The 27,868-nt window shown below is 32.0% G+C and overlaps 1 protein-coding gene across 2 annotated transcripts in view; it reads left to right on the forward strand.

The window, feature by feature from the left end:
* The window catches only part of LOC115889552 (growth factor receptor-bound protein 14-like), a 637,553-nt gene that overhangs the window by 26,770 nt on the left and 582,915 nt on the right, over positions 1-27,868 (forward strand). For both annotated transcript variants that reach the window (XM_030909589.1, XM_030909590.1), the window contains exons 2-4: positions 15,721-15,732; positions 19,161-19,267; positions 24,074-24,239. In XM_030909589.1, the coding sequence (XP_030765449.1) occupies positions 15,721-15,732; positions 19,161-19,267; positions 24,074-24,239 (285 nt within the window). The remainder of the gene's footprint in view (positions 1-15,720; positions 15,733-19,160; positions 19,268-24,073; positions 24,240-27,868) is intronic.

Consider the following 27,868-nt stretch of genomic DNA (forward strand, 5'->3'; position numbering starts at 1 on the left):
CGTCGTGACCCTGGCCGAAGGAAGAGTCTTGAAGACGCTCATCCGCGCATAGGAATAAGTTGACTGCGTAGCGTATTGCGTATTAATCGATTCTGAAACTTTCTATCTCGTGTATAACATGTTACGCAACTTTATTATTTTAATCCCTGATTTTAATGGATAAATGTGTGAAATGCCACCTGAATATCTTCCGCCATGACATAAGTTTTTACTTTTTGTTATGGTAAAGTGATTTGTATAAACTTTATTCAATAACGTATATTTTCCTCCATTTGTGATTTTTTAATTTTAAGCGAAAATTAAGTATAACATTTTAGGAAAAAGAAACACTGTAATATTTAAAAGAATAAGAAGAAATTAGTCTTATTTTGAAAGGAAAATATAGAAAAAAACTCTTTCTATAGAAAAAGTCTTTATACTAACCAGAATCCGGTGACATATACGCGGTCTCACCGGAAACATTAGGGAGTTTTCGTTGCTTTAAAAAAATTCAACGGTACTGTTAACGGATACGTAACCATAACCGCTATTTTGACAGATAAAAAAACAGTTTTCGGACTTTCGGTTCATCGGTTCGGAGCCGACATACGATACGATAACCGAAAACTGACAGCTGAGCACAGCCCGTAGCGTAGTGTTTTGATTTTTGGTTTTTGTATTGTTGTTTGATTTGAAAGTGCTTTATATGACTTTATTGGGTATCGTTATATAGGATGGACAATTTAATTTTATTGGACTCTAGTGATGAATCGGATTTGGAGGATGCTATGCTGTTGGAAGGGTTTGAAAACAACATCGAATATCGAGCAGAACTTTATGGGGAGTTCAACCTAGAAATATTATCTGACCAGGAGTGCAAAGCTAACTTCCGCTTTGAAAAAAAGACATTCCTCAATTAGTTGAAGCACTAAGAATTCCCAACGAGTTTAACACAGATAAAATAAATAATCAAAACATAAACAAAATAGAATGAGGTTAGGTTAGATCTGTATTTTTCAATATTGTGTTTCTACTGCGCTAGTGCGTATGCGTACCGCTATATTAACGGCTTTGGCTAACGTCCGTAAAATATCGGCAGCTAGCGGTTACGATATACGATAATCGAAATTGAAATGTCAAAGTTGTCAATTAGCGTTAACCGGAATTGCAATTTGTAAGCAACGAAAACTCCCTATTATTACTTCGCATAACTTTAAGAATATCTACTTTTAATAATGAACACTTCAGAAAAACACCAGTAAAAACATTTATTATTTGAGATTAAAACTCGAATTAAATTATAAATATTAGTTACCTATGTTGTTATAGCTTTTATAGGCCTGTTTAACGACTTAATAAGTTACCTAGCGAAAGAAACTGTGCGCGTACCTACCACTATTGTTACAGGTTAATTCGTTAAAGAAATATGTTACACAAGTTAAAAACGCTAAAATTTTAATGGTATTACTTGTGCATTATTGGCCTTATAATGTAATTTGTTGGAATGATATCTTCTTTAAATATATAATTAGACTTTTTAACGACTTTTAAGTTACCTGAGAAAAATCTGTGCACGTACCTACCAGTATTGTTACAGGTTAATTCGTGAAACAAATGTGTTACATATTATTCGTGGTATTAAGTGGTATATATTGAAATCAGCTTGGCATTAGTGGGGCATTATATGAGAAATTTGGTATTTAATTTGTATTTTTGGCATTACTTTGGCATTAGTATACAGACATTTGTCAGCGGTTTACTCCTTGTAGATAATCAAAAAGTTTTTTGATAAAATTTGCTTTTCATGTCAGATCATTTCTATGAAAAATTACATTAGATTTTTATTAAAGACGCTGGGTAATTAAAACATTGACTAATAAACCTTGTCCACTTTAAATACGGGGTCACGAAATATCCTCCTTGGAGTGTTTGGGTTAAGGGGTGTATAATAAATTAATCGTTGTTTTATAATAAAAACCATAAAACATTTATTTGTGAGTAAAATAATGCAATGGTTGGATATCTCTCCTTTATAATTCGGTGACTAAAAATACACTAAAATAATTAGAAAAAAAATCTTGTACTTATTTAGTAATTACGTCAATATTAATTAATTGACTTTCTAGTCTATTTTATTTTATGTACAAATATATTATTAAATTTTAAGCATTAAGTAATAAAACACTTTGTGCCCTCTTATATCGTAAAAGGTTACGAAATATACTCCTGGTTACACCCCTTACAGAAAACAGTGTAAGGGGTGTAAATAAATTGTATAATCACTGTTTTTTATAATAAAAACTATAAAATATTTCTTATTTGTGAGATTAAAAAAACAAAACAATGCATTGGTTAAAATAAGTACATTCAATACTGTTTTCAATTGTTAATTCAATAATGTGTTATAACATAATATAGCCATTACTATTATACTATTATTATTAAAATAATATGTGTGTAACATATTTCTTTAACGAATTAACCTGTAACAGACATTTATATGCCCAGTATATTTTTGTTTAACAAACCAATCAGGAAAAATCCAAAACCTACCGTTATAGGAGGTATAAGACGATTAAACTTATATAATGACAACTACTTATCGGATAACAAATTAATTACTACTGTCAGCTAGTTCAGCTACTGTCTAGGTAGAATTTACCTAGAGTACCTACACCTACCTATGATGATGTAGGTAGATTAAAGCTTATTTTGACGTTACCTCTCACTTCGGTGTCACAAGCTGAATTTTTCAGGGATGGAAGTACAGTACATCACAGTACATGATATGGGGACCCTTATTCCGAAAGTAGTACAAAATTAAACAGGGTAAAAAGGCACTATCATCAAAAATCGATATATTAATACCACCGTATAGAGAAAACAAATACTTATTTTTTGATCCAGTACAGAATAAAGTCTTCGTAGGGAGTAATTTTTTATAATTATTTACAAAAAAACATTTCCATTAGCGCTTATGACCAAAAAAAAACTTTAAACATGAATAATCATTTCAATCATGCGAAAATTTGGTTTAAAAATAGAGATTTTTTTTTAATATAACTTTCATTTAACGAAAAACGAAGGCCTAAATGAAAAAAAGAAACAATTTAAAAGTTTCGCTCATGTCTTGACAAGGTATCAAAGCAAACCCCATATTTTTTGCTTTTAAACTAATAAAGATATATCAATAAACAATTAGCGATGTAATGGTTTTTGCGCGCTGGCCGACTGCCGCCGCTGCGCCGAGATTTCCTATGCCCTTGTATATATGACGTCATGGTGTGGCAAATGTAGCATTTTAATTCGATTTGGGCTCCCTTATATAGGATAACAGAAACATTTTCAATGTTAAAACTTTAAACATGAATAATCATTTCAATCATGCGAAAATTTGGTTTAAAAATAGATTTTTTTTAATATAACTTTCATTTAACGAAAAACGAAGGCCTAAATGAAAAAAAGAAACAATTTAAAAGTTTCGCTTATGTCTTGACAAGGTATCAAAGCAAACCCCATATTTTTAAGCTTTTTAAACTAATAAAGATATATCAATAAACAATTAGCGATATATCGAAAGTTTTTGCGCGCTGGCCGATCGCCGCCGCTGCGCCGAGATTTCCTATACCCTTGTATATATGACGTCATGGTGTGGCAAATGTAGCATTTTAATTCGATTTGGGCTCCCTTATATAGGATAACAGAAACATTTTCAATGTTAAAATGTGCAAAAAGAAATATCTAGCTAAATTATCCGGCTGAGAAGGATCAAAAATATGTTGCGAAATTGAACGAAAAGAGAATTGAAAAAAAGAAAATATTGAGAAATAAATATACCAGGGCACTCAAATGACTTACCCTTTTTTTGCCCACACTCTTCGGATGCACGTAACGTTGTTGCGAAAAAATAGTACCAGAAAAATAGAAACAGTGTCGGATCTCTACTCTAGTGTTTGCGACTTGGTTCTCTACACACCGGCCGAATTGCGAATGTCTTCTGGTAGTACGCGCACTATGATCGCGCGCACTGGGCAATAGAGAAATCATCTGAGTTTGAATTTTGAAACGAAATTGAATTTAATTTAATGATTTATGTGATCATTCTCAACCAAACAATTAATAATCGAATAATGTAAAGAAAAATAAAAAAAAAATTAAACTACTTATTTTTGCACATCACTCATATTGTACAAATGATTAAATATTGTAAACCCAAACCCAATTAAAGAAAACAAAAAAAAAAGAATAATGAGATGCGTGAACAGGAACAATAAAACTTAATATTTCGTGTTGCCTTATTTTTTTCAAACAAAATAGGGAGATAGCAGATATTCGTCTTCCAGAAATAAGAAATATAAATATATTTTTGGAGATAGCAACCTTTACTGTTTGAAATTTTGAAAATGGAATTGAATATTACCCAAACATAGAAATAATCAATTAAATTTAAAAAATATGATATTCATAAACCCTATATGTATAATATCGGTCTAGAAGTAAAACATCCAAGTCCAAAAACGAATAAATTTTTAATGCATTTTTAAAGAACTAAAGTAGCACCATTTTGGACTTAATGAATATGAAAATAATTTAAAAATTAAACTTATAATTCTTAGAAGTTATAGTAGAATCCTTCCAGAATACCTATACAGCTCTATATTCTGGAAGAAATCTAGTCAAATGATATTACATTGGCCACTTGCAAATTTGTCGGATTTTTATTGACGGGATGCTTGTCTTAATTTTTTTACAACGGTAGTAGACCGAGCTTGGAAAACAGTGCCGTCATTATATTTGAAATTCTTGTATCAGTAAGTAATGTTATTTAAAATATTTATAGCACGCCGATGAATTGCTCTTATATAGAGAATTTCGTTTTTTTCCCTTACGCTTTACGGATACCCCGTATTTACAGAACGGATCGACGCAGGGTTGGACTGGCCATGTAGGTAGTCGGACTGGCCATATTCTATATATAACTATTAGGGGGCCCCAGCCTTCGCGGGCGCCCTTTATAGTTCATTATTTATTCTTAACAATATTTGCATTTGCATTGCATTATGGCATTTGCATTGCATTGGTTTACCTTGCAATAGGGTAGTTCCCTGATTTTTATACAGGGTGAGTCTTAAATAAGTGCAAATATTTTTAAGGCTGGTAAATCTCTATAAAAGAAACATAATATTTTCTCTACCGTTTTTTCAAATAAATCCAAAATTACCGAGTTATTTCACTTTTACAATTTCCAATTCTTTGCTAAAATTTTGGGTATCACTGGATTTTCTGTCTTGTAAATTTAATCTACTATCTATATTGCCATATTACCAACACACTATGTTTTTAAACTAAAAATTAAAAAAAATCGTTTTTTTTAATTTCAAAAATTTCAAAATTTCAAAAACCTCATAATAGTGTTTCTTAACCGGACCTCTTTGGCCTAATGCGACCCCGGATCGACTATGTTCGGTGCCTATTTCAAATCACTGGGAGTTATTGAGTTAAAATAGCAATTTTTTTTAATTATAAAAAAATTATTTGCTTTCCATACTTATAGAGTATTTTTTTCTCTTTCTAATGGTATAAAAAAACTTATTAACGTAAAAAATGGAGTTAGCAGGTTATCACGTTGCACTGACTATGCTATTATTTGCTTTCCATACTTTATAATATTATTTGTTTTCCATACTTATAGAGTATTTTTTTCTCTTTCTAATGGTATAAAAAAACTTATTAACGTAAAAAATGGAGTTAGCAGGTTATCACGTTTCACTGACTATGCAAAATTGTATGCTGAATCCAATTAATTACAAAAAAATTGGAGGGGCAATTTAAAAAACCTAAAACTTTATCATAACCTTTGTTTGTGACACCCTATATTCAACAAAATATTTTTACGATATGTACCATTATATACCACGCAACATATATATAAAAAATTTTCCATATCTTGGACAACAACGATGATATCGGACTTCTTCGCATTAATGGGCCACTCCGTATATTTTTTAATATAACAAATATAATTCAAATTCTTTTAAATTGTTATTCGTATAAATTATTATCTTAGAAATAGTATTGACTCAAACATAAACGTATTTTAAATTCACGACAAAAAAAACAATTTGATGAAACACTTAATTGACATAGGTCTCTTGTCGTAGGCGTAAGAGCAATAGAACTTTGGTACGGCAAGATTGACCAATTTTATGTTAGTATCGATATAAGTTTATACACAGTAAATACTATCGCTTTAAAGTATAAAAACAGGACTTTAAATTGTATTGAAGTAAGTGATTGGATAATGGATAAGTTGAGTTTCGGGCGCCATTTTACACATTTATTTTCGAAGAAATTACCACACGAATCGCCAAATAAGTATGGTGCGTTAAAGGACGGACATTATTATGAATTGGATTATACACCAAAGAAATGTAAGTTCATTAATTTTGAAGTAGAAGTATTTTAAAAAGTAAAAGTAACTCCAACAATATTTTACAACAGATTTTATCCACACATTAGCGTAACTAGCAATTCATCCTGGGGGGGGGGGCTAGGATTGAACCCAAGGGGAGCCTAGGGATTTTGTTTTTTAAAATATGAAGGTAATATCATTAAAAATAAATACATTTTTTGAATAAAACGTTTACATGATTTCTCTATCAATAAATTTGATAGACTTGGTTATATCAACCCCGTGTTCTAGGGGATTACTTAAATACCTACAAATTTTGTAAAAAATTAAACTAACAGACATTTTTTGAACACAGAAAAATAATATTAACTAAATAAAAATGGTAAAATAAGTTTTACTACATCACAAGAGAATAAAAATTAATATTTAGCCAAGAGTCATCGTTTAATCAAAATTCAAGATTTCTCTGGGAGTTGCCCAGCAGTACCTAGAGGAGGGGCTCGGCACCCCCCGGGCACCCCTGTAGTTACGCCAATGTATCCACATCAAAGAACAGATAAAGTCGGTCCAACGAGTCAGCGAACATTTCGACAGACGGTATCAACAGAATGACTGTAAACAAAAATAACAATTTCTATTGTGTGTTTTGTTGGACAGATTTCACTCTTTTAGATTACATGCATAGTAGGGTGCATCAAATAAAAAACTCCCAGACACCAACACCAAAAAAAATTGTTTTGGGTGCACCAAAAAAAACCTCCCAGACACCAACTTTCATCAAATATTGACTACTTCAGAAATTATTTGGAAAAAATCGATATAAAAATGAAACTTCTACACCCTGTATCTTTGAAACTAAACATTTTAGGACATATATTTATACGAACTTTTTACATATTTTTATCTGTAGAATATGCTGCCGAAGTTTTCGGAATACAGTTCAGACCACCCTGTATAATAAATATGTTGTTTGTCAATTTTAAATTATGATTCATCTCATAAATCCATCACAATCTGACATCGCCTGTCGCTATCGCTTGTCACTCATAGTTGATCACGTAGCTTTGAGTGACAAGTTATGGCATCGGAAATTTTTTTGCGATTACCTTACCATCAACTTTGAAGATGTTCAAGTATTTTGCAAAGCTCCAACCCAGTATTAAACTTCTTCAGCTAATAGTTCACTAATGATAGGGACACTTGAAAGGAAACCTACGATTAGGCTGCAGGATTTTTTTTTAAATTCCGGACAAACGTCTGGAAATCCGGACTTAATCGAAAAATAAGTTATGAATTTATTTATATAAAATTGTCTAATAATAATATCTGACAATGAGAGTTGTTGTCTGCCGTTTTAAATCACAAGTAAATTATATTTTCTGTCATTCTATGGATATTGTCTGGCGATATTCTTCCCTGATCGTCGGACAGACATGTTTAATGTAAAGAGGAAATTAAAGGCAGCTGAAAAAGTGTTAAGTATATACACTTTTGCTTTTAATAAAATCAACCTTTATTAATACACTCAGAAATAATTCTTTTCTTGTGGTGTCAGTGTTGGTTGCAGTGCTAAGTGGATTGTACATATGAACAGTGAAGCTAGCAAGAACTTTGACGACATCGTCCGGAATCGAAGACAGTGATGGGCTTGAAATCGCTTGAAAAGCATTGGTTGCCTTATCGCTCTGCGAATTCCATGTTTTCCAGGCAGACTTTTTTACTTTGTAAGAAAAGAAAGGCACCGTGTCAAATCCTGTAAAAGCATGAAACCCAGGAAGAGCGCTAGCCTTGTCGCCAAGAGCATCTAAAATATGATTTTTTAGGCCAAGTGTGTTATTTGTGTGTGAGAGGCTTACCTGCCATAAGGTGTGCTGCTAAATATCGTCTCTTTGCACCTGTTCCAAAAAGAACCCATAAATTCTGGAGACTAAGAGATTTAAATTGTGCGTAAAAAGCTATACATAGTACTAGTACAGGGCAACGGCCTAGCTATGTTGAAAGTTAAGCGACGTAAGGCGATACTGGTGGATGGACGGGTGACCGGTTCGAAACTCTGTATCGTGCTGTTGTCCAAGGAAAAGGTGTAAAATCTATTAATAAAGTAGGCCCCGTCCAGATTAGCCCTGGCAGCAAAAAGGAGACGTTAACTGAAATCTTTTACTTTTACTTTTAGTACTAGTACATCAGTATCAACTGTTGGCACTACCACGTTCTGAGACCCATGCTGCACCGCCTCCATTAAATGTAATATTATTCTGCCATCTGCTTCTTCTTTAGTACTACATTCTACACAATTTAGGGATGAATTTGCCTTTGCTGATGAGTAAATTATGTCACCTATATTTGATACATATACTATTTTGCTTTCTACTGCAATAAAAGATTTTGCTAAAAAAATGATCAATCGATAAATGAGATCAATTTTGTTTGATGGGTTTTTTTAAGAAATCTGGCCAGTTTGGTGGAAGTCTAGTAGGGCCGGTTACTTGGCGGCGAATTCCATGTCCTCGTTCTTCACGGACAGTATTTTTAACGCTATCAATTACATATTGATAGGGCAGGTGGGGAAGGGGGGACGGAAGGGGGGACGGAAGGGGGGACGGAAGGGGTTCTTCTCACAATTACTTTCTTGGTGCGCTGCTGCTTGTAATAAATTTTTGATTTGAATTAAAACTTATATCTCGCACGTAGGTGATAGAGAATTAGCTCGCAACTACTAATTAATACAGAACTCAATTTCGCCATTTTGAATTTTATATGCTTAGTTTAGTATTAATCCTATTATTATTAGCATTCGAATTCAAAATACACTTATTAATTTAATCGATTAAAAAACTTAAAAAAAAAACAAAAAAGAAGCAAAAAACAGTAATTCTAAAAAAACGCCGCCATTTTGAATTTGCCTCCACTTGCAATAAGGTGCTGCGGGTCAAATCGATTGTTTATATGTATATACCACCTATACCAAGTGGTTTGCTTCTATCATTATTTGAAACGTTTTTCGTGTATTTGGGTTCTACCGCTACGACTATTAGGATATACTTGCCATTTTGTGTGCATTATTTGTCACTCGAGGCGACGCGCGAGCGCTAAGCTTGTTGCAAAAAAATGATGTTTACAAAGATAGTATACTTGTCAAGTACGGAAATATTGGCGTACTGGCCAAGTATACGAGTCGTCAGAATCCGCCTTAACTTTGATAACTTTAACATAAAGAAATTGAAAGAAAAAATCAAAAGCAAAAAAAAATAAAAATTTACAACTTTCGACTTGCTTATCAGAAAGTTATATTTTTTTATTCAAATGACCTCTACATAAAATGGCATCATAAATTTTATAGCAAGATATCAGAGAAAAAATAAACTTTACAACTTTAACCCAAGGGACATGATCTCTGGTTTGGCTATATCCGACAAAACTTTTACTGTAAAATTCAAATTTTTGAATAGCAGTTTCAGGTCTTTTCTAAACGAAATGTTGATATACAGGGTGTCCCAGAAACCAGTGCAAGTATTTTAAGGGGTGGTAGATCTGGCAAAAAGAAACATATTTTCTCTCTTTGCCATTTTTAAAATAAATTACAGTAAGTCTGTCCATTCTGTAGCTACGGGGTATCCGTGAGAGGGGATACGATATTCTCTCGATGTTTTTCGTAAAAAAATAGACGACGCGTCCCATCAATAAAAATTCAACAAATTTGCAAGTAGCCAATAAAATGAGTGGGCGGAGCGATTTGCGGTGACGCACTCGTCAAATCAACGTATAAAATATATTGCTGTTTATTTAAATGTTTTTTGTCCGCATTCCTTTCATAGACACAGATCCAGCAGATGTACTGTAATAATAACCAGTAACCGGGTTACTTAACTTTGAAAATTTTAAAAAATAATGGTAACATTTTGAGAGCCGCCGGTAGCAATCAATAATCAGCCGGAAATACCACGTAATTACCAGAATCTCAGCTTGTGTTAACACAACACATCGCCCAGTGTTAACATATCGATTTAAAAACGACTTGGAAATTTCAAATTAAAAGTAAAAAACTTACCTAAGATTAGAAAACGGAACTCCGATAGATAAGAGATCGATGTATTTAGGTTAGAGCTCGGGTTAGAGTGTCGTTTTATAACTTTACCTAGAACCGCAACTCTACAGTTAACAGACACTTTGACCGCACAATACTTAAATGTGCCAAATACACGTGGGTATATAAGTATATACGATTGATTTAATCCACAAAATTGATTATTTTTTGAGAATTTAAACTCCGCTGTTTTTCTATCTCAGACTCTTGTTTTGTGAATAAACACCAAAATAATTGATATTTCTATTTGAATAATAAAACTACTTTTACAGGCCCATCTTACATTTTCTTCTTTTTAGGGTTCCGTACCGAAAGGGTAAAAACGGGAACCCTATTACCCTTGTTTATATATTAATAGTTAGTCAATGAGCCTGTATAAGTCGATGCTGCCAACTGGTGGCAGAAATTAAAACGTAAAAAGGGGCGGAGACTATTGAATTTGGCAAAGAAGTAGGGACTAGGAATTCTTCGAATTTAATTCTCGGTAAAGAATAAAAATATCTTATCTGATTCGAACCGAATTTATACCTCAAAGCGTTATTTACATTTTTATTTTTGGACATGGATTTATATTTATTTTGATTTTCATGGCCACTTGTTTGGATACTAAAGTATTATATTAGGTATATAAATATTTTATTTTGATGGATAATTAAAGATTTTGATTTAGATGGATAATTAAAGAATATAATATGAAACTATACCTACCTACGTCTGTAACTTTGTAAAAAGTGTGGCGGATTTAACATAATGTTTTTTTTTTAAATGTAACATCCTATTTTATTTTAGATTCTGCGTAAAATTCTATTACTTTTTTTACGTATATTTCTTGTATAATGGTGTAACCTAAAACTAGTTTTATAATATTTCAATTTGTTGATGAAGAAAAATATTAGATATTTATATGTAATATTTAAGGTAGAGCTACAGGGTGTTCAATATATATTTTTGAAATTCGACTACGTATTTAAAATAGAAAAATATCTGCAGATTCTTTCAATGACGCAGCCTATACTGAGTGTTTTTTCAAAAGCGGTTCACCTCTATAACTTTTTTATTTTTTCAGATAAAAAAATTAAATTCGGGGTTTACCAAATTCGGAATGTTAGTAGGTATATAACATAAATCGAGATTGATTCGTATTCCGTTAGTTTCGGTCACTTCCTGTTTCACCGGAAATGTATACGAGTACAACATTTGATTTTTAAATGGTACCCTCAGTATTTTTTATACTTTATTTGATAGAAAATGACATTCTGAATAGAATGACATATATCATATGTCAACTTTTGACATTTTCAATTAAAAAAAATAGCATTTTAAAATTCAATCTAGTGTCATGGCTGTGTTAAAACCATTAATTTTTAATCAAGGAGCTTCGGAAAAATTGATTTGATCGTCTAATATTTTTTGTGTCTTTTCCTTTTTGGTACCTGGTAAATAGGTAATTTGGTACCACACACTTCGTATATCGAGTCAAACTGTCGTTACCTTTACGACCGGTTACATGTTGTTTTTTATCATGGCACTCTAGATTGTAATTTAAAATACAATTTTTTAAGTAAATATGTCAAAAGTTGACATTAAATTATTCTATTCACAATGCCATATTCTGTCAAATAAAGTAAAAAAATACCGACGGTACCATTTAAAAACCAAGTTGTAGTCATTTCCGGTGAAACAAGAAATAACCGAAACTAATTGAATACGTCAATCAAGCCACTTTTGAAAAACACCCGGTATATTATATTTTTTTCTGATAGATTTTACAAAATTCTTCAATTTCTATTAATAATGTCATATAACTATATAAATTACTTTAATGCTTAATAATAAATAATTTTTGTTTTGTCATGGCAAAACTTGTTATAGTGTAAATGAAGTAAAAGAAGGATAAAAATTGAAAAATTCAGAACAGGTTGCAAGCTGTATAGAGTATAGATGTACTTAATATACTTTCTTAACAAGTGTTGAAAGGTTTTGTAAAAGCACTAGAAAAAATAATAATATATAGGATCAGCCAAAAAAAACTGTTTGAACACAGTGTAGCATCTAACTCCAAGTATTTTTACATATATCTTTTTCTTCACCTCTGTAAAACACTCCTACCAAATTTGTATAGCCCAACTTCGGAAACAACTGACAATTATGTAACATAGGAATTATTTTTTTTGCAAATACTAATGTTATTTATAAAAAAAAGTTATAGAATTTTAGGCAGAATCGAAAATAAAACAAAAGTTATAAATAAGAGTTTTGCATTAAAAACATGTTTCATTATATCCGCCACATTTTTGAAGCACCCATTATACTCAAAATAATATTTGAACTGTGTCTCTTAAGATTCTCTATACCCTTTTTTTGAATTCCCAAAACAAACGAGATAAGTAACTCTATTTATTTCCCTGATATCTCATTTTATAATATTTCGGAAGAATCAATCAGGTATCTTATTTTATAAATTATTAGAAATAAATCGGATTTAAAGGATAAGGGATATGTAAGTGTATACCATACGATAAAAAAAACGGCGTCAGAGGTGGCTTGGAAATGAATATCGATGTCATATATTTGTACGTAAACAAATAGACGCCGTTTTTTTCGCTCATACCGTATAAGAAAACAAATTTAATAAAACAAACGCATTTATTAATATATGTATATAGATTTACATGGTATGAAAAATTCGCATATAATCTCTGAAGGTCCTACCATGGTCCCACCAATGGTTGGTTAAAGTGGCGAGTACGACCACTTAGCAGTCACACCTATAATAATTTAATAAAATATGAATATAATAAACAAACTTATTTCTTTTAGATTTTTTAAAAGCGAGTTATATGTGTTAAGTGGTTTTTGATTATTTTAGACTAAATTTTTTAGACATATGATTATTTTAGACCAAATTGTCTGCCCACTCAAACGTCTTTCAAAATTATAATGTAGGAAATTCTTAATATGTTTTAATTGGGAATACTTTTAGAAAGTTTCATTTTCACCAAACAAAACTACGTATGTATAATAAATTGCAGTATAATGAACTATAATGCATGATATATACTGGTGGCGTCAAAACTAGATGTTGGGTTTTTCTCGATTATTTCAAAGAGAACTCCACATTTTATGACATAAACGTAGTTTTTTCCAACTTTGTTTTGAAAAATAATTTTTAAATCCAAATAATCGATATTTATACAGTAATGTCCTGTTTTGGAATACATAATTATTTTCAGCTGCAGCGATAAAATAAATAATATTTACTGATACGCTAAGTAAAAAAATAATTAGGAAATTATTTTAGACATCTAATTCTTAATTTTTGTCGCTGATAAATATGTAGATACATCACTTTTAACGACAAACCTACTAATAAAAATTGCGAAAAACAAATCATGTTTATTCTCAAAGAGACAATTATTGAGAACAATCCAATAACTATTAATCTGGGATATAGATCTTAACAAAACAAAAGTTGGATAAAAGATTTGTTGATTTATGATATAAAATACAGTGTTCCATTTGAAATAGCAAAGAAAAATATAATATATAGTTTTGACTCATCCTGTATATAATACAAAAAAAATAATATAAAGAAAATTTAATCATATAAATAATTTAGGAATTTAGCATATTTTTATATAATTATATGAAGAGAACATTACCTTAAATTAGTTCCAGTAAAAAACTTCCATATTACTTATTTTTAACTTAGAAAGGGCTTTAAATATATATTTTATTATATAAACAAAAAAATTTAATCCAAAAATGGTCAAAATGAACTCTATACGATTACGACATTATAGTATTTTCTGGAATGACAATTTTTTGACAAATTCACCAAGAAAAAATAAAAAATATAGCTTTTCTTTTGACAAACTATACAACTCTAAAGTAAATATGTATTTAAATCTACGAATCATCCTGTATATCTATAAAAATACCTCCCTGTCAAATTTACGCTACTTTTGCATGCAAGCATACCTATTTTACAAAAATATGATTTGAGTGAAAATATAAAATAGGAAATCTGATATGAAGCTTTATCTAAACACAGGGTTGAGTGTAGATAAACAATATTTTACGTTATTAATTAAGAAAAATTATAAAATACACAATATATCTGACAGTTCCAAAAAAGCAAAGTAAGAAATGAAACATAATTTATAGCATAAAATCAGTATTTTTTAAATTTTTAAGTCAACTGGCCATTATCGTTTAATCTATCTATCAATCTATCAAATTTAATGTTTATTATTAAACTTATCTCAACTCTCTATGAGGTAAAACTCTAAGATAAAAACTCTAAAAACCAAGAGTGATTTAAAACAAATTTATATGAATTTAGAAATAAATATGAACAGTATTTACTCACCTGTAATACAGATGCTTTTTGTTTAATTAAATATATTTCAAAATATTATCCAGCAGGTACAAAATACACATTACACATCACGTAAACACAACACATAAAACTCATAAAATAATAGTTTGTAATCCAAATATTCAAAAATACTGTTTCGTTTCTTCGTGGGGGACGAAAAAATTGATTTTTTTAATTATTTAGATATGCATTAAGGTATATTTCAACTCAACAGCTTATAAATAATTATTTTTTAAGACATAACCTAAACGAAACGAAATCAGAAGTCGAGAAAGATAAACAAAACTGCCGAATTTAGAAACGAATATGACTTTTTTTCCTTTTTTCTTGTCACAGTTGAAACAAACAAGGAAAGCTATTTTCGTAAAACATGCGTGAAACGTGCTAATAAGTGGCCCAATAGATGTGACCTCGCGCCCTTCCATTTTTGAACGATGGGCGGGTTTAACGGATTCCCCTCAAAGAAAATCGTAGGGGAATACAAAAATTCAGAACGGGCAAGGCGCCACCTAGAAGACGGGCTTGTACTAAGCCCTCATTGTACATCTATTTATACATAATCAAGGCTATTACTAAGACTTCGCTGTCCGTCCGTCCGTTCCTCTGTCACAAAGGTCTAGCTTATAAACCGTTATAGCTAGACAGTTGAAATTTTCACAGATAATCTATCTATGTTGCCGCTATAAGAAGACTTATGCAAGACCAAGAGACCAAGACTTTTGCGGTCTTGCATTTTTTTCACTTTTTCATTTATCACTATTTCATTTTCCATAGCTAACTAAAGTCCCACTAAAGCTCAAACATACTATCCTTAAGTTTTGGATGTACTTGTTTACTTCTATAATATGTTTTCTTTTGTTTCAGGTATTTGCATGAGTAAGTATATGCCTACAACAATCAACTATCAAGTGGTAAAAAGTCATAAGTCTGCGGGATGTCTAACATTAGTTTTAATTTTTAATATCCAAGAGAGAGAAAATGAATCAAAAACTTAAACGAATGCCAGCTGAAGTTTTGTCCCGGCGGACTGACAGCATTTTACATTGTCTGCAAAATCTCTGCATTAAATTAAATGTTTTTTTTAATGTTAGTGATAGGTGAAATTAGGTATCGCAGTTAGTTTTTGCTTGACTATAAGCAAAAAAAAATGTATATCGTCATAGTTGCATCACTTGGTTTAGCTGGTTAGTACATTAATTTAAAATTTCGCGATAAAAACTTCAAAGCATCAAAGAATGCCAATATGTATGAGTCTAAGCATTTTAAGGCTTTGAAACATAATAAATAGATGTAGTCGAAATATCAAATATTCTTGCACCAATAAGTAAGCCTTAATATACAGAAACTGGGACTGATCAAAATAATCGAAATATAGGCAAAATTATAGAAACTATTTTATGCTGGTAAATAAAAAATGTGAAACTAAAACACAGGTTAACCAAGTCATGCAACTATGATGCTATACACTTACCTTTATAATAGTTTTAACCAATGTGCACCTACCTCAGTATCCTTTAGGCAAAAATCTACGCCATCCAAAGATGCGTACAACTTGGTACAACTTATCTTAGATAGGAACTATGGGAAACATCAAATAGTCATCTTATCTGATAGTCAAGTAGCGTTAAAAACGATCAATGAATCAATTCAAGTTGGTCAAAGAATGCCAAGAAAACTGAACAAATATCTGGGTGCCAGCCTACCAAGGGATATGCATCAATGCATGAAATGCAACACAAAAAGTAAACGATCTAGCTAGAAAAGGAGCGAACGCTCCACTAGAATGTAGAATGTTTAGGAGGGGAGTTAATCACCGCGACCTTACAGATCTATTGTGTGTTCTGTTTACCCCTTTCTTGAGTTTTAACGAGTTATAACTCATCATACAGTCTCAGGGCTTTAACAAAAGCCAGGAGGCTAGCTCTCCATCTTCGACATCAGCCGTACCAAAGTTCATGGCACGAACGGTCGTCGCGCGTCGTCCCGGTGCACTCAGTGATAAGGTGTTCTGGTGCTTTTCCATTTTTCCCACAGAATCTGCATTTGCCGTAGTCTCTCAGCTTCTGCTTACTGAGGTGTTCGTTGAGGAGACAGTGTTCTGTTAGAAACCCCGTGACAATCCGAAGATTGTTTTTACTTAAATCACGGAAAATCTTTGATTTTTCTCGGTCGTAAGTTCTGAATAACTTTTTAGAGTGTCTTAGACCGTTGGAGAACACCAGGTTACGGATGGAGTCTTCCAGATTCTTTAGTTCCGCTTTCAGTTGGTTCCCGCTTGGAAAAAGAGCGGTTCTGGTCCAATAATTTTGGAGTGTTCGCTTCTTTTCTAGCTAGATCATTTGCTTTTTCATTACCCCTTGGTGAGCAGGCACCCAGAGTATGAGGACTTTAATTTCTTTGCCTAATTTATTTAGCTTCTCTAGGCATTCTTTGACCTAACCAACTTCGAATTGATGGTTACTGAATTGATCGGAACGCTCCACTAACTGGACCAGGGCCCGAATTCTATAACTTAGAAAAGGCTAAGCACTTTTAGACGCTCAGCGTATATGACGTTAATTTTCGCTGAGCTCACATTTGACTACTGATTTGGGCATTCTCATCTGAAGCGCTTAACGTCTTTACTGATTGCGCTAAGGGATTTGAAAACGGCTACCTTAAAGGATCGTTTTGCTTGTCGAACTGTCAGTAAAAATAGAAAAAAATAATAATGAAAACTATTTCTTCTTCTATAAATTCCTCAATAAGTAACTGATAATTTACGACTTGGCAGCTATCAATATTGTTTAAAACATCGAAAATGCTGAGAAGCGTCTTCAATAGTTCCCTCATATAACAACCGACATATCCATTCCATAGAAAAACGGGTTGACATAACTCAGCAATAGGTTATGAAATTCACGTAACATTGACATTTTTCATCGTTTTATCTATTTGACTATTAGTAAACTATTAGATACCTGAGAAATTGCGATGCTGCCAATATGTGCTCAAGGCGTATCCCAGCGTATCCAGAAAACGATTCGCACGGCAACGAGAATACCAAAATCGACTGGTTGGCGTTCCACTAATCGAATACTTTCGCTTACCGCTTTGAAAGCGTAACCGTTCTTTAACGGACCCAGAACCGTTCTGCTTCTCGAGTGGAAACCAACTTAAAGCGGAAGTCGAGAACCTGGAAGACTCCATCCGTAAGCTGGAACGGTAATTCTCCGACGGTCTAAGACACTCGAAGAAATTTCCCATAACTTACGACCGAGAAAAATCAAAGATTTTCCTTGATTTAACTAAGAACAATCTACGGATTGTCACAGGGTTTTTAACAGGACACTGCCTCCTCAACGAACATCTCCGTAGATTGAAGCTAAGAAAAAACGGCGATTTCAGAGTCTGTCGGGAAAATGGTGAAACACCAGAACACCTCATAGTACGAGAGCTACAACGTCGGGAAAACAAGTATTTTAAGAAAGCTGGGCTGGAACTCTGTTACTAATTAGGATTAGTCCCCTGGTTCTTTTATATATCATTTCTTATATACTTAATTCCACTCATGGTTCTTTAATATATCGTTTACTATGCTCTCTGGAACAGCATGTGGCCCGTCTGGCTGCCGGTAAACCTTGCATTCCCTACTGCACATTGAAAGAAGATCCTATATTTTTATTAGCCCTTTAAATTCTAGTATTGAATATAAACCGACCGAGTCTCCATAGCTCAGCGCGTAGAGATTCCTCCTATCAAGCGAGGAGTCAGAGTTCGAATCCGGGCCAGGGCAAAAACTTTATTATTTTATTTTCGTTTATATTCTGATAATAAAGTATTAAATATTTGTTTTTTTTTTGAATCACCAGAATTATGCAGCCAGACGGGCCGCATGCTGTTCCAGAGGGCATAGTAAAAGATATATCAAAGAGCCAGTTTTCTTAAAATGCTTTCTCGAAAACGTTGTTAGACTATCATCGGATATCGGAGACGGAGAACCAGCCTCTATAAACTCGTCTCAGATACTGGCTTTTGTCAGGGTCCTGAGACTGTATGATTAAAGGGTAAGAAAGGGGGACACATGATTAACACCCCTCCCATACATGGTAGTTTAACTTTTATCCCTAACTATGGCATTACCTAATTTCATCTGTCTCTAATTAGTTAAAAAAATCTCTACTTCTCTCGATGTTGTCTAATACTCGTGTCAATTCTATTATGCTCTGTATTCGAGTTTCACGAACATTCGGTTGGTTAGCCCGCTGATATTCGTGAATATCGTATACCAAATTTGATCTTGTAATTTAATAATTAATTTTTAGTCCGAGAGATTCGAGGGGGCGGCATCCACAAAATGTGTCACGTTTGTGCCCCCAAAAAACTTGCGAAATTAGAAGACGAATTCAGAGATATGTTTGAGCGTAACATGGTAAGTGCGATATTTTTATTTTACTTTTACATTTTAGAATGGCGAGTTTTAAATTTTAAATATTTGTTATACAGGGTAACGCACTGATTCGGTTGATTATACAAAAACGGAAGGATGTAAAAACAAAATTTTCTATGGGTATATGTGGAGAGGCAATGTGCAAAATTTAAAATTATTTTGAAATTACAGGGTGTTTCAGAACTAAGATCCATACCAAAGTTATATTTTTTTGTGGAACCCCGCCCTGTATTTTAATCCATTTTTTGGATCCTTGGACATAAAATAAAGCATTTATTATAAGGGTTAAATATGTTTGACCCCTTTCGTTTTTGATATTTTTATAAATATTTAAATATCGAGGGCGTCATATCAGAAGGGCGCATGAACCAAAAAGTTAACTTTACAGGAGGCGTAAAAAACGTTTAAAAATCAAAATTTTTACGAAAATTGTTGACTTATTCCCTGTGGTAGGATAAAAATATTACAATTTGATAGGCAATTGCTCGATAGTGAAAATCGGTATTAACTGTCATATTTGGTTGTTACGCCCTTCTGATATTAGGGTATACGAGACAATTTGCGTCATTCGGGTTTAAATAAAAAAGGCGTATATACCAAAAGCTTAACGCTTTATTCAAAAACTAACAAATATTTTTATTTCTTAAGTTAATTTCTTCGTCTTTTCCTCTTTATGATTTAGTTCTCTTACTTGGTGTAGAGACATCTCGTCGTCAGATTCTTCAATACCATAGGGTCGAGCATGCGGGGCATTTATTACTGGTAGAGAAGAATAGAAATTCTTGTACTCCGAGTGGTTTATAACATCTTTGCCCTGACACATAGACAATAAATTTTCATACTTTAACTTGCTTATAGGAAGTTTTTCAGAATATAGGATTGTTGGAACATTCATGGTTGTGTTTTTTGTTTTATGACCTCTAGAAGTATTTTCTGTAGAAAGTATTTTCTGTAGGGTTCTGAGATTTTTTAATCATTGTTCTCTGCTGCAATTCTTTGCAATCTTTGAATGAAGTATGATCAAGTGTCTTCACTTTATAAGGCTTCTTTTTAGTTGCCAACTTAATGATGTTCACCCGATCATTAGGCCAATATATTTTGGTATATTCCGCTGCATGTTCGATTGTAGCATGCATGGAATCACATTGCATGTGTCCCGGCTCGAGAAGTTTCATGTCTATAATTTCAATATTCCTTAGGGTTTGAACTGCTTCCTAGAGCATGTATGCCATGATCGCATTCCTGTTTTGGCCTGGACAACAATCTGAATGTAAAATTTTTTTTCTTTATTTCAAATATTCAACCCTCTATTTTTTAAATAAAATAAAAGCAGATTTATGCGTTTTTCAAACTATATTAGAGTTTTCTATACATATCTGGCTGAGATTTTGATGCTCTCTTCGTTGCCATTTTATTGAAAACTCGCAACATTATTGTTTTTAATCTATTGCAAATAGTGTTTCCACCACTTTTACAAAAAAATAAAAAAGTAATGCTGATTCAATATTGTAATCGGGAAACATATTCTGCAGATAAGAATAAATAGAAAGTTCGTATAAATGTATGTCCCAAAAGGCCTCTTTTTCGAGATACAAGGTGTATAAATGTCATTTCTATTTAAGTTTTTTTTTTCAAATATTTTCTAAACTAAAGTCGATATTTGGATGAAAATTGATAACATGATGACTACTACTTACTTACTGCCATTACTCGCTGACGAGTATTTGACATGCATCAGAAGATGGTTACGCAAAGCGTTTTCTTTCATGAGCTATTCTGTGACTGAAAAGCCCGATACGTGATGTTATCTCTCTTCCGCACTCCGGACATTTAAAAATCTCATTACTTTGTTGCCTTTTACTCTTTGGTTGTCGTTCTTAACTGAGTTTACAATTCTCCTCCATTGCGTTCTATTGTGCGCTGCTTGCTCCCACTGATGCTGCATACTTATCCCCTTTAAGTTTTCATGAAAAACATCCTTGTATCTTTTGAGTTGTCCACCCGGTTTCCTCTTACCCTCTACAAGTTCATCGTAAAGAAGAGATTTCGGTAGACGGTTTTTTGCATCCTGCATACGTGGCCAGCCCATCTTAAGCGGGATTTAATCATGACTTCAGCGCTCTCGCAGCTTGCTTTTTCAAGAACTGATACGTTTGAGACATGGTGGTACCATTTGATTCTTAACAGTTGTCTAAGGTGTCTCTGTTGCAACTTGTTTAATGCGCTCGTGTATCGGCGGTACGGCACCCAGGTTTCGCTTCCATATAACATGGTGGGGATTATTATTGCTCGGTACACTGCAAGTTTTGTTTTTGTGCTCAAATAATGATTGTAGAAAACCCTGTCTTTTAATTTCCAGAATGCTCTTGAGGCGCTGCTAATTCTGTGCTGAGTTTCAGAGTCGATATTGGCCTTTTCTGAAATCAAACTGCCGAGGTAATTGAATTCCGCTACGTATTCCAATCGTTCTTCCTTTCTTAAATAAAGACAGATCTGTCTTTATTTAAATGTTAATAACTCCGGACTAGATGATCAGAATCCAACAAACGAGGGCTCTAAAAAAAGAGCGTTTCTTACTCTATATTACACCATAAAAATAATAATAATAAGGTTTTTAACGTAGACGCTAGGGGGCGCTTTCTTACAATTTAACAAACATAGCGCGTTTTTTCAAAAAAAATTAAATACAATGGTATATGTAATTTTAGCTGACAGTAAAGAGTAGTAAAAGCTTAAAAACTCAACGAAAACCGCATCTTGATATCTTCTTTAAAAACGAAGATATTAGTAAAAAAAAAATTATAATACATACCCAAAAATAAAACCGTAATTACCTTATTTTTACAACACGGTATCAGTAGTCCTTTTGATTATGCTCATTCTAACAAAAAATAAGATAGAAACAGTTAGTTTATTTTAAAATCGGCGAAATTCCAGAATACCATAATTAATACTAGATGTATTAATATCTAATAATTAAGATATTAATAAGAGTGAACAAAGAACGATGATTCAGTGAAGTCATGGCAGGCTTTGAAAAAAAGTTGCTTTTAAGGTAATAGTATAAACGTCAAATTCTTATTAGATCAACATTTTCATAGTCTGAGCCAGCGTTTTTTATCTTTTGATTGCTTTTTCAAAATGCCAACAATTTCAACTACTTGAAATAATAAAGACTAAAATGTTGATCTAATAACAATTTGACCTTCCAAAGCCTACCATGACTTCACTGAATCATCGGTTTTTTGTTCACTGTTATTAATATATTAATTATTAGATATTAAAACATCTAGTATATAATATTCTGGTATTTCGTCGATTTTAAAATAAACTAACTGTTTCTATCTTATTTTTTTGTTAGAATGGGCATAATCAAGAGGGCTACTGATACCGTATTGTAAAAATAAGGTAATTAAGGGTTTATTTTTTGGTATTTATTATATAATTTTGCTAATATCTTCGGTTTGAAAAAAGATATCAAGATGTGGTTTTCGCTTTTATTGCTCTTTACTATCAGCTAAAATCAGGGGCGGATACAGGAATTTATTTTAGGGGGGGCCCAAAATAAAAAGTAATGTAGAATATGCTTTTAGTGCGCCATTTTTAACCTAAAAGCCTAATATTTAACACAAATTTACAGATTTTAGGGGGGGCCCTGGCCCCATGGGCCTCTCCTCTGTATCCGCCACTGGCTAAAATTACATATACTATCGTATTTAATTTTTTTGAAAAAACTCGCTTTGTTGGTTAAGTTGTAAAACAGTGCCCACTTGCATCTACGTTCAAACTTTATTATTATTATTTTTATGGTATAATATAGAGTAAGAAACGCTCTTTTAAACGAGCCCTCGCTTGTTGGATTCTGATCATTCAGAGAGAGTCTGGAGTTATTAACATTTAAATAAAGACAGATCTAACCTTCCTCACCACTTTATTTCAGCAGATAGGGGAAAATGGTTCTAACAAAAAAAAATCCAGAATTGCATTAATATTTATTTTGTTTCCTTAATATATTCTGTACATATTGTCTGTTTTGATTCTTTTAATTACACAAAATATAAAGTAAAATAAATGAACAGAAAACATTATCCATGTTAACAAATAACTTGCGCAGTCAAGAAGTGATTTATGTGAACGCATCAAGTCTAAAATTTATAAAATCATAGTATATACCAAAAGTTATACTAAATACTTAAAAAATCATGGGGGGGGGGATATCGTACTTCTTTAACGCTATTTGAACGAAAAACGTGCAATGAAAAGACATTATATTTGTACGGATTTGGAATATGCCATTTGATTTAGTATCGAAATTTATGAAGGGCATAGTTCGGAAACCATAAGTTCGGGAACAAAAATATATCATTTTTATAGAGAATATTTAGTCAGCTTTATTTTATATATAGAGCGTTTTTCGGTAGATGTCATAGTTTCTGAGATATCAGCAAAAAACTGAAAAAATTGACATTTAACTCCTCCCCACTCCTCGTGTATATTTATTAGCCCAAGTCTAGAGGAATCGTTTAAAACCATTTTCAAAACTGTGGGATTTTTTCCCACCGCTGCGCTGAGCCTTTTTTTTAACTAATTTGACTGGGGTATATACGAACTTTTTTATTTACTTTTATCTGCAGAATATTTGTATTAAATTACTTAGAATATTATTTATTTAGTATTTGGTCTCTATTTGTATTTAGTTTCTAGTAAAAATCCATTAAAAAGTGCAAAATTTGCAAAACCATGACCAAGCAAGTCTTGGTCTTAATAATTTACTGTTTTATTTTCTAGACTGTTGTGTGTTTCTTTGAAAAACCAACTCATTCCCAATTTTGGCCCATTATGGTCTTCGATAACACTAGTGGTATACTTGCCCTTGAATTATTGGCCGTTACAGTGCAGAAACCAAACAAATACGAATACGGCATTGTTGAACGTTGGATGAATTATAATTGTCGTAAGTTTTATTCCATATTGCCAATCTACGTGTATAGTATTTCCGAAGTCAATTGGAAGTACTGAGACTGAGATTCTTAGTTCCTTTGTCCCGACAATCTCGACAAAGACGAGTCCCAATCTATTCCAACTGACTTCAGATTAAACTATACAGGATGACTTAAACTTCCTACACATTATATTAAATTTGTTATATCAAAGTTACAATCTCAACTCAAATCATAATTGTTTCAAAAATTATGTGTCTTGTGGGGAGATTTCTCACGTAAAAATAAGATTCATTTTTTTATATACAGGGTGTCCCAGAAATAAGTGCAAGTATTTTAAGGGGTGGTAGATCTCGATAAAAGAAACATATTTTCTCTTTATCGTTTTTTGAATATGTCCAAAATAACGGAGTTACTTTTACGTTTACGAGTTACGAGTTACTTACGAAAATTTCCAAATAAAATGATTTTTTGCTAAAATTTTGAGAACCACTGGATCTTTTCTCGATTTTCTTTCTTATAAATTTAATCTAATACGTATGTTGCCGTATTATCAAGAAATTATGTTTTTTAACTAAAAACTAAAAAAAAATACATTTTTTTCAAAAAATTCCGAATTTTCAATTTTTTTTTCGTGAAAAAAAAACTCATAGGCGTGTTTCTGGGCTTGAAATATACTATCAGTTAAAATACTTGCACTCATTTCTGGGACACCCTGTATAACATAGGTCCGATATTGATTTGTTTCGTAGCTGCAGGGGATTAAAGTTCTTACTTTTTTCGACTTATAAAAGTCTTGTTTTTGTAAAAAAGGCAACGGATAAATTTTCATGATTTTTTTAACAAACTAATACAAAAAAATTGTATATAAATAATATCAACTTTAATTCGTAAACTCAGTTTATTGTAAACTTTAGTACTTGGCTTATTATACAGTGTTAATCAAAGGGGTGTTTTTTTGATAAATAATATTTTTTTTATATTTTTTGTTTTATATAATACAGGGTGGCGCCTCTCATACGCCGCGGAGGCTCCAAGGAGAACGACAGTTTGTATTGAAATGAAATTTTGTGAGCTTATGTAGGTTAATTCAGAGCACTTTCTAAAAATATAGAGAGTTCTACAGGGTGCCCCCAAAAAAAGTTACAGATCAAAGTTGTGTTTTTGTAATGGAACACCCTATATATTAATTGATTTTCGGATTCTAGGAGAAAAATAAAGGTGAGTTTTAAGAGAAGTATTTGACTAAAATGTAAGGTTTTTGACATATTTAACATTTTCTAGAAATAAAGAACAATTTTTAAATTACAATAAAAGCTATCTAAATTGGAATTTACCCGGTATAGCCTAATATGTAGTTAAATTAACTATTGTATTTTAAATCAAATTAAAACTTGATCCAAGAAGTTATACAGGGTGAGACAAAAGTAATATTGAACATTGGTCACCTTTAAAAGCATGTTACTCTCTTATTTTAAATGGAACACCCAGTATATTATTCCGATATTCAATGGAGAATTCATGTCTTTTCAAAATATTATTAAGGTTGCCTACCCCTCAAACAAAGATTTTCATAGATATTTTCATTTACATGATTTGAGTAGATCTTTATTATTTGATAAATCTAGGTGGCTGTGATATGTCTGACGTTACTTCAACATAGCTGTCTAATTACTATTAACAACTAGTTGTCATTTTGTATCAGTTAAAACAAAAAAAATTCTCAGAAATTTGCCGAAATTGCAAACTTATCCTACATCAGAAAGAATTGATATGATTCTATTAGTTGGTGAATGCATATGCAGTGTGCATTCACCAATTATTAGAATACAGGCAGTCCTCGTACTTACGGCAGGTTAGGTTCTTCAAAATAGCGCCTTAACTCGAAACGACGTAAGTCGAATCTTATTTTGTCATAAGATCCTATAGAAAATGGAGAAGTTAGGTACTTTTGTAAGATAAAAATACAATAAAACAAAGAGATGTGTGTTTGTATATATTAATATTATTATATTTTTTATGTGATAGTGGTAATCTCGACCGTACATTAAATTATATTTTTAAATAATTGAGGTATGAGAAAGAGTGTATTGTGTATGTAGTTAAACTTATAATAATACAAGAAACAAAAAAAAAGACGAAAAAAAAAACAAAAATATTGTTACGGATTCCGTGGGTCCACTATTTAAACTCACGATAAAATACTTAACAAATTTATTCGTTTCACTCTGTACACACAACTTATACTACATATTTACAACACAACTTATGCAACTACTATTACTCTAACGGTATTTCGCGGTATTTTCAAACTTCAGACTTCAGACTATCTTCAGACTTCAAACTTCAAACGTTTAAACTTTTAAACTTGTCCAACTGTCAAAGCGCGGGCCTTATATACCCCCTGGCGGTTGTTTCTAGATTTTTCTAAAGAATTCTATAATTTTCTTTACTTTCTGGCGAATGCGCCAGGTTCCTCAATGCACGCCGCGACTATCCAGCAGTACGCAGTTATGCAACCAGTAATACACCTTGACAATATAAAAGAAGTATTTTTTTATGAAAAACAAATTAGGGCGAGTATTTTTACAGTCCCGGCTTTTTCATTATCTAATCAAAAAAGTATTTTTAACTATCCATAATAGAAAATATAACACATATACTAATATGGCATCTACAGTAATACTAGAGAGTAAAGTAGACATATTTAGAAAGTATATATTATTTGGTTGGAACTTTTATTGTGGGAGTCGCCAAAAGTCGTAATAGTTGCTAATTAAGTAATGATCAACACTGTCCCGCTTTTTCATTATGAGGATCTGTTAACCCTGCTTGTATGTTGCTAAAATTTTATTGTTTATGTCCAAACTTCTTTTAAAATTTGGATCGTTCTTTTCAAAAAATGACGTAACTCGAAACAGTGGGACGTAACTTTGAGGAATAGTGACAAAAATTTGTTCGACGTAACCATAGACAAACTAACAAAAGCAAGACGCGTCAACGCTGTACTGCAAAACGGTAACAAGTTTGATAAGAGTTTATTACCGCGCTTGCGTCAACTGGCCTTTTAGACGAGGACGGTTTACTTATGGATTGTGTATTTTGTAGTAGCCTTTTAGACAAGGATGTTTAATTAAAAAGCGTTTATTAAAATCAAATAAATTTATTTCCATCGGTAAAATAAACAATAATTTCTGGACATAACAGATATAAAAACAAAAGTTAAATAAACGAAAACGTATTCCTCTTATTAAAATAACAAAAAAGATGATAAAAAACAACAGTTATGGTAAACGAAATAAAAGCATTATTCTTCAAAACGTACAAAAAAATAATTATGTATATTATAATATTAATAATAGGAACAACAAGAAACATCTTAAAAATATACAACTTTTTCAAATATAAAACAAAAACATAAACTTCACATTTTCACAAGAATTTGCAAAATATTAACATTTCGAGTCTATTATAAAATATAAAGCACGAAAATTCAAATCATAAAAAGATTAAAAAGATAAAGATTCTTATAACTTACAGTCAATTTGTAGGACCTTCGTTTTGTCTTCGTTAGCGATGTAATCACAATAATATGTATAATCACAGTAATTATTATGTTCTTCATAAATGTAAAATGTATTAA

The sequence above is a fragment of the Sitophilus oryzae genome, unplaced genomic scaffold, assembly GCF_002938485.1.
Source record: "Sitophilus oryzae breed Bouriz unplaced genomic scaffold, Soryzae_2.0 scaffold_815_pilon_pilon, whole genome shotgun sequence".
Classification (NCBI taxonomy): Eukaryota; Metazoa; Arthropoda; class Insecta; order Coleoptera; family Curculionidae; genus Sitophilus; species Sitophilus oryzae.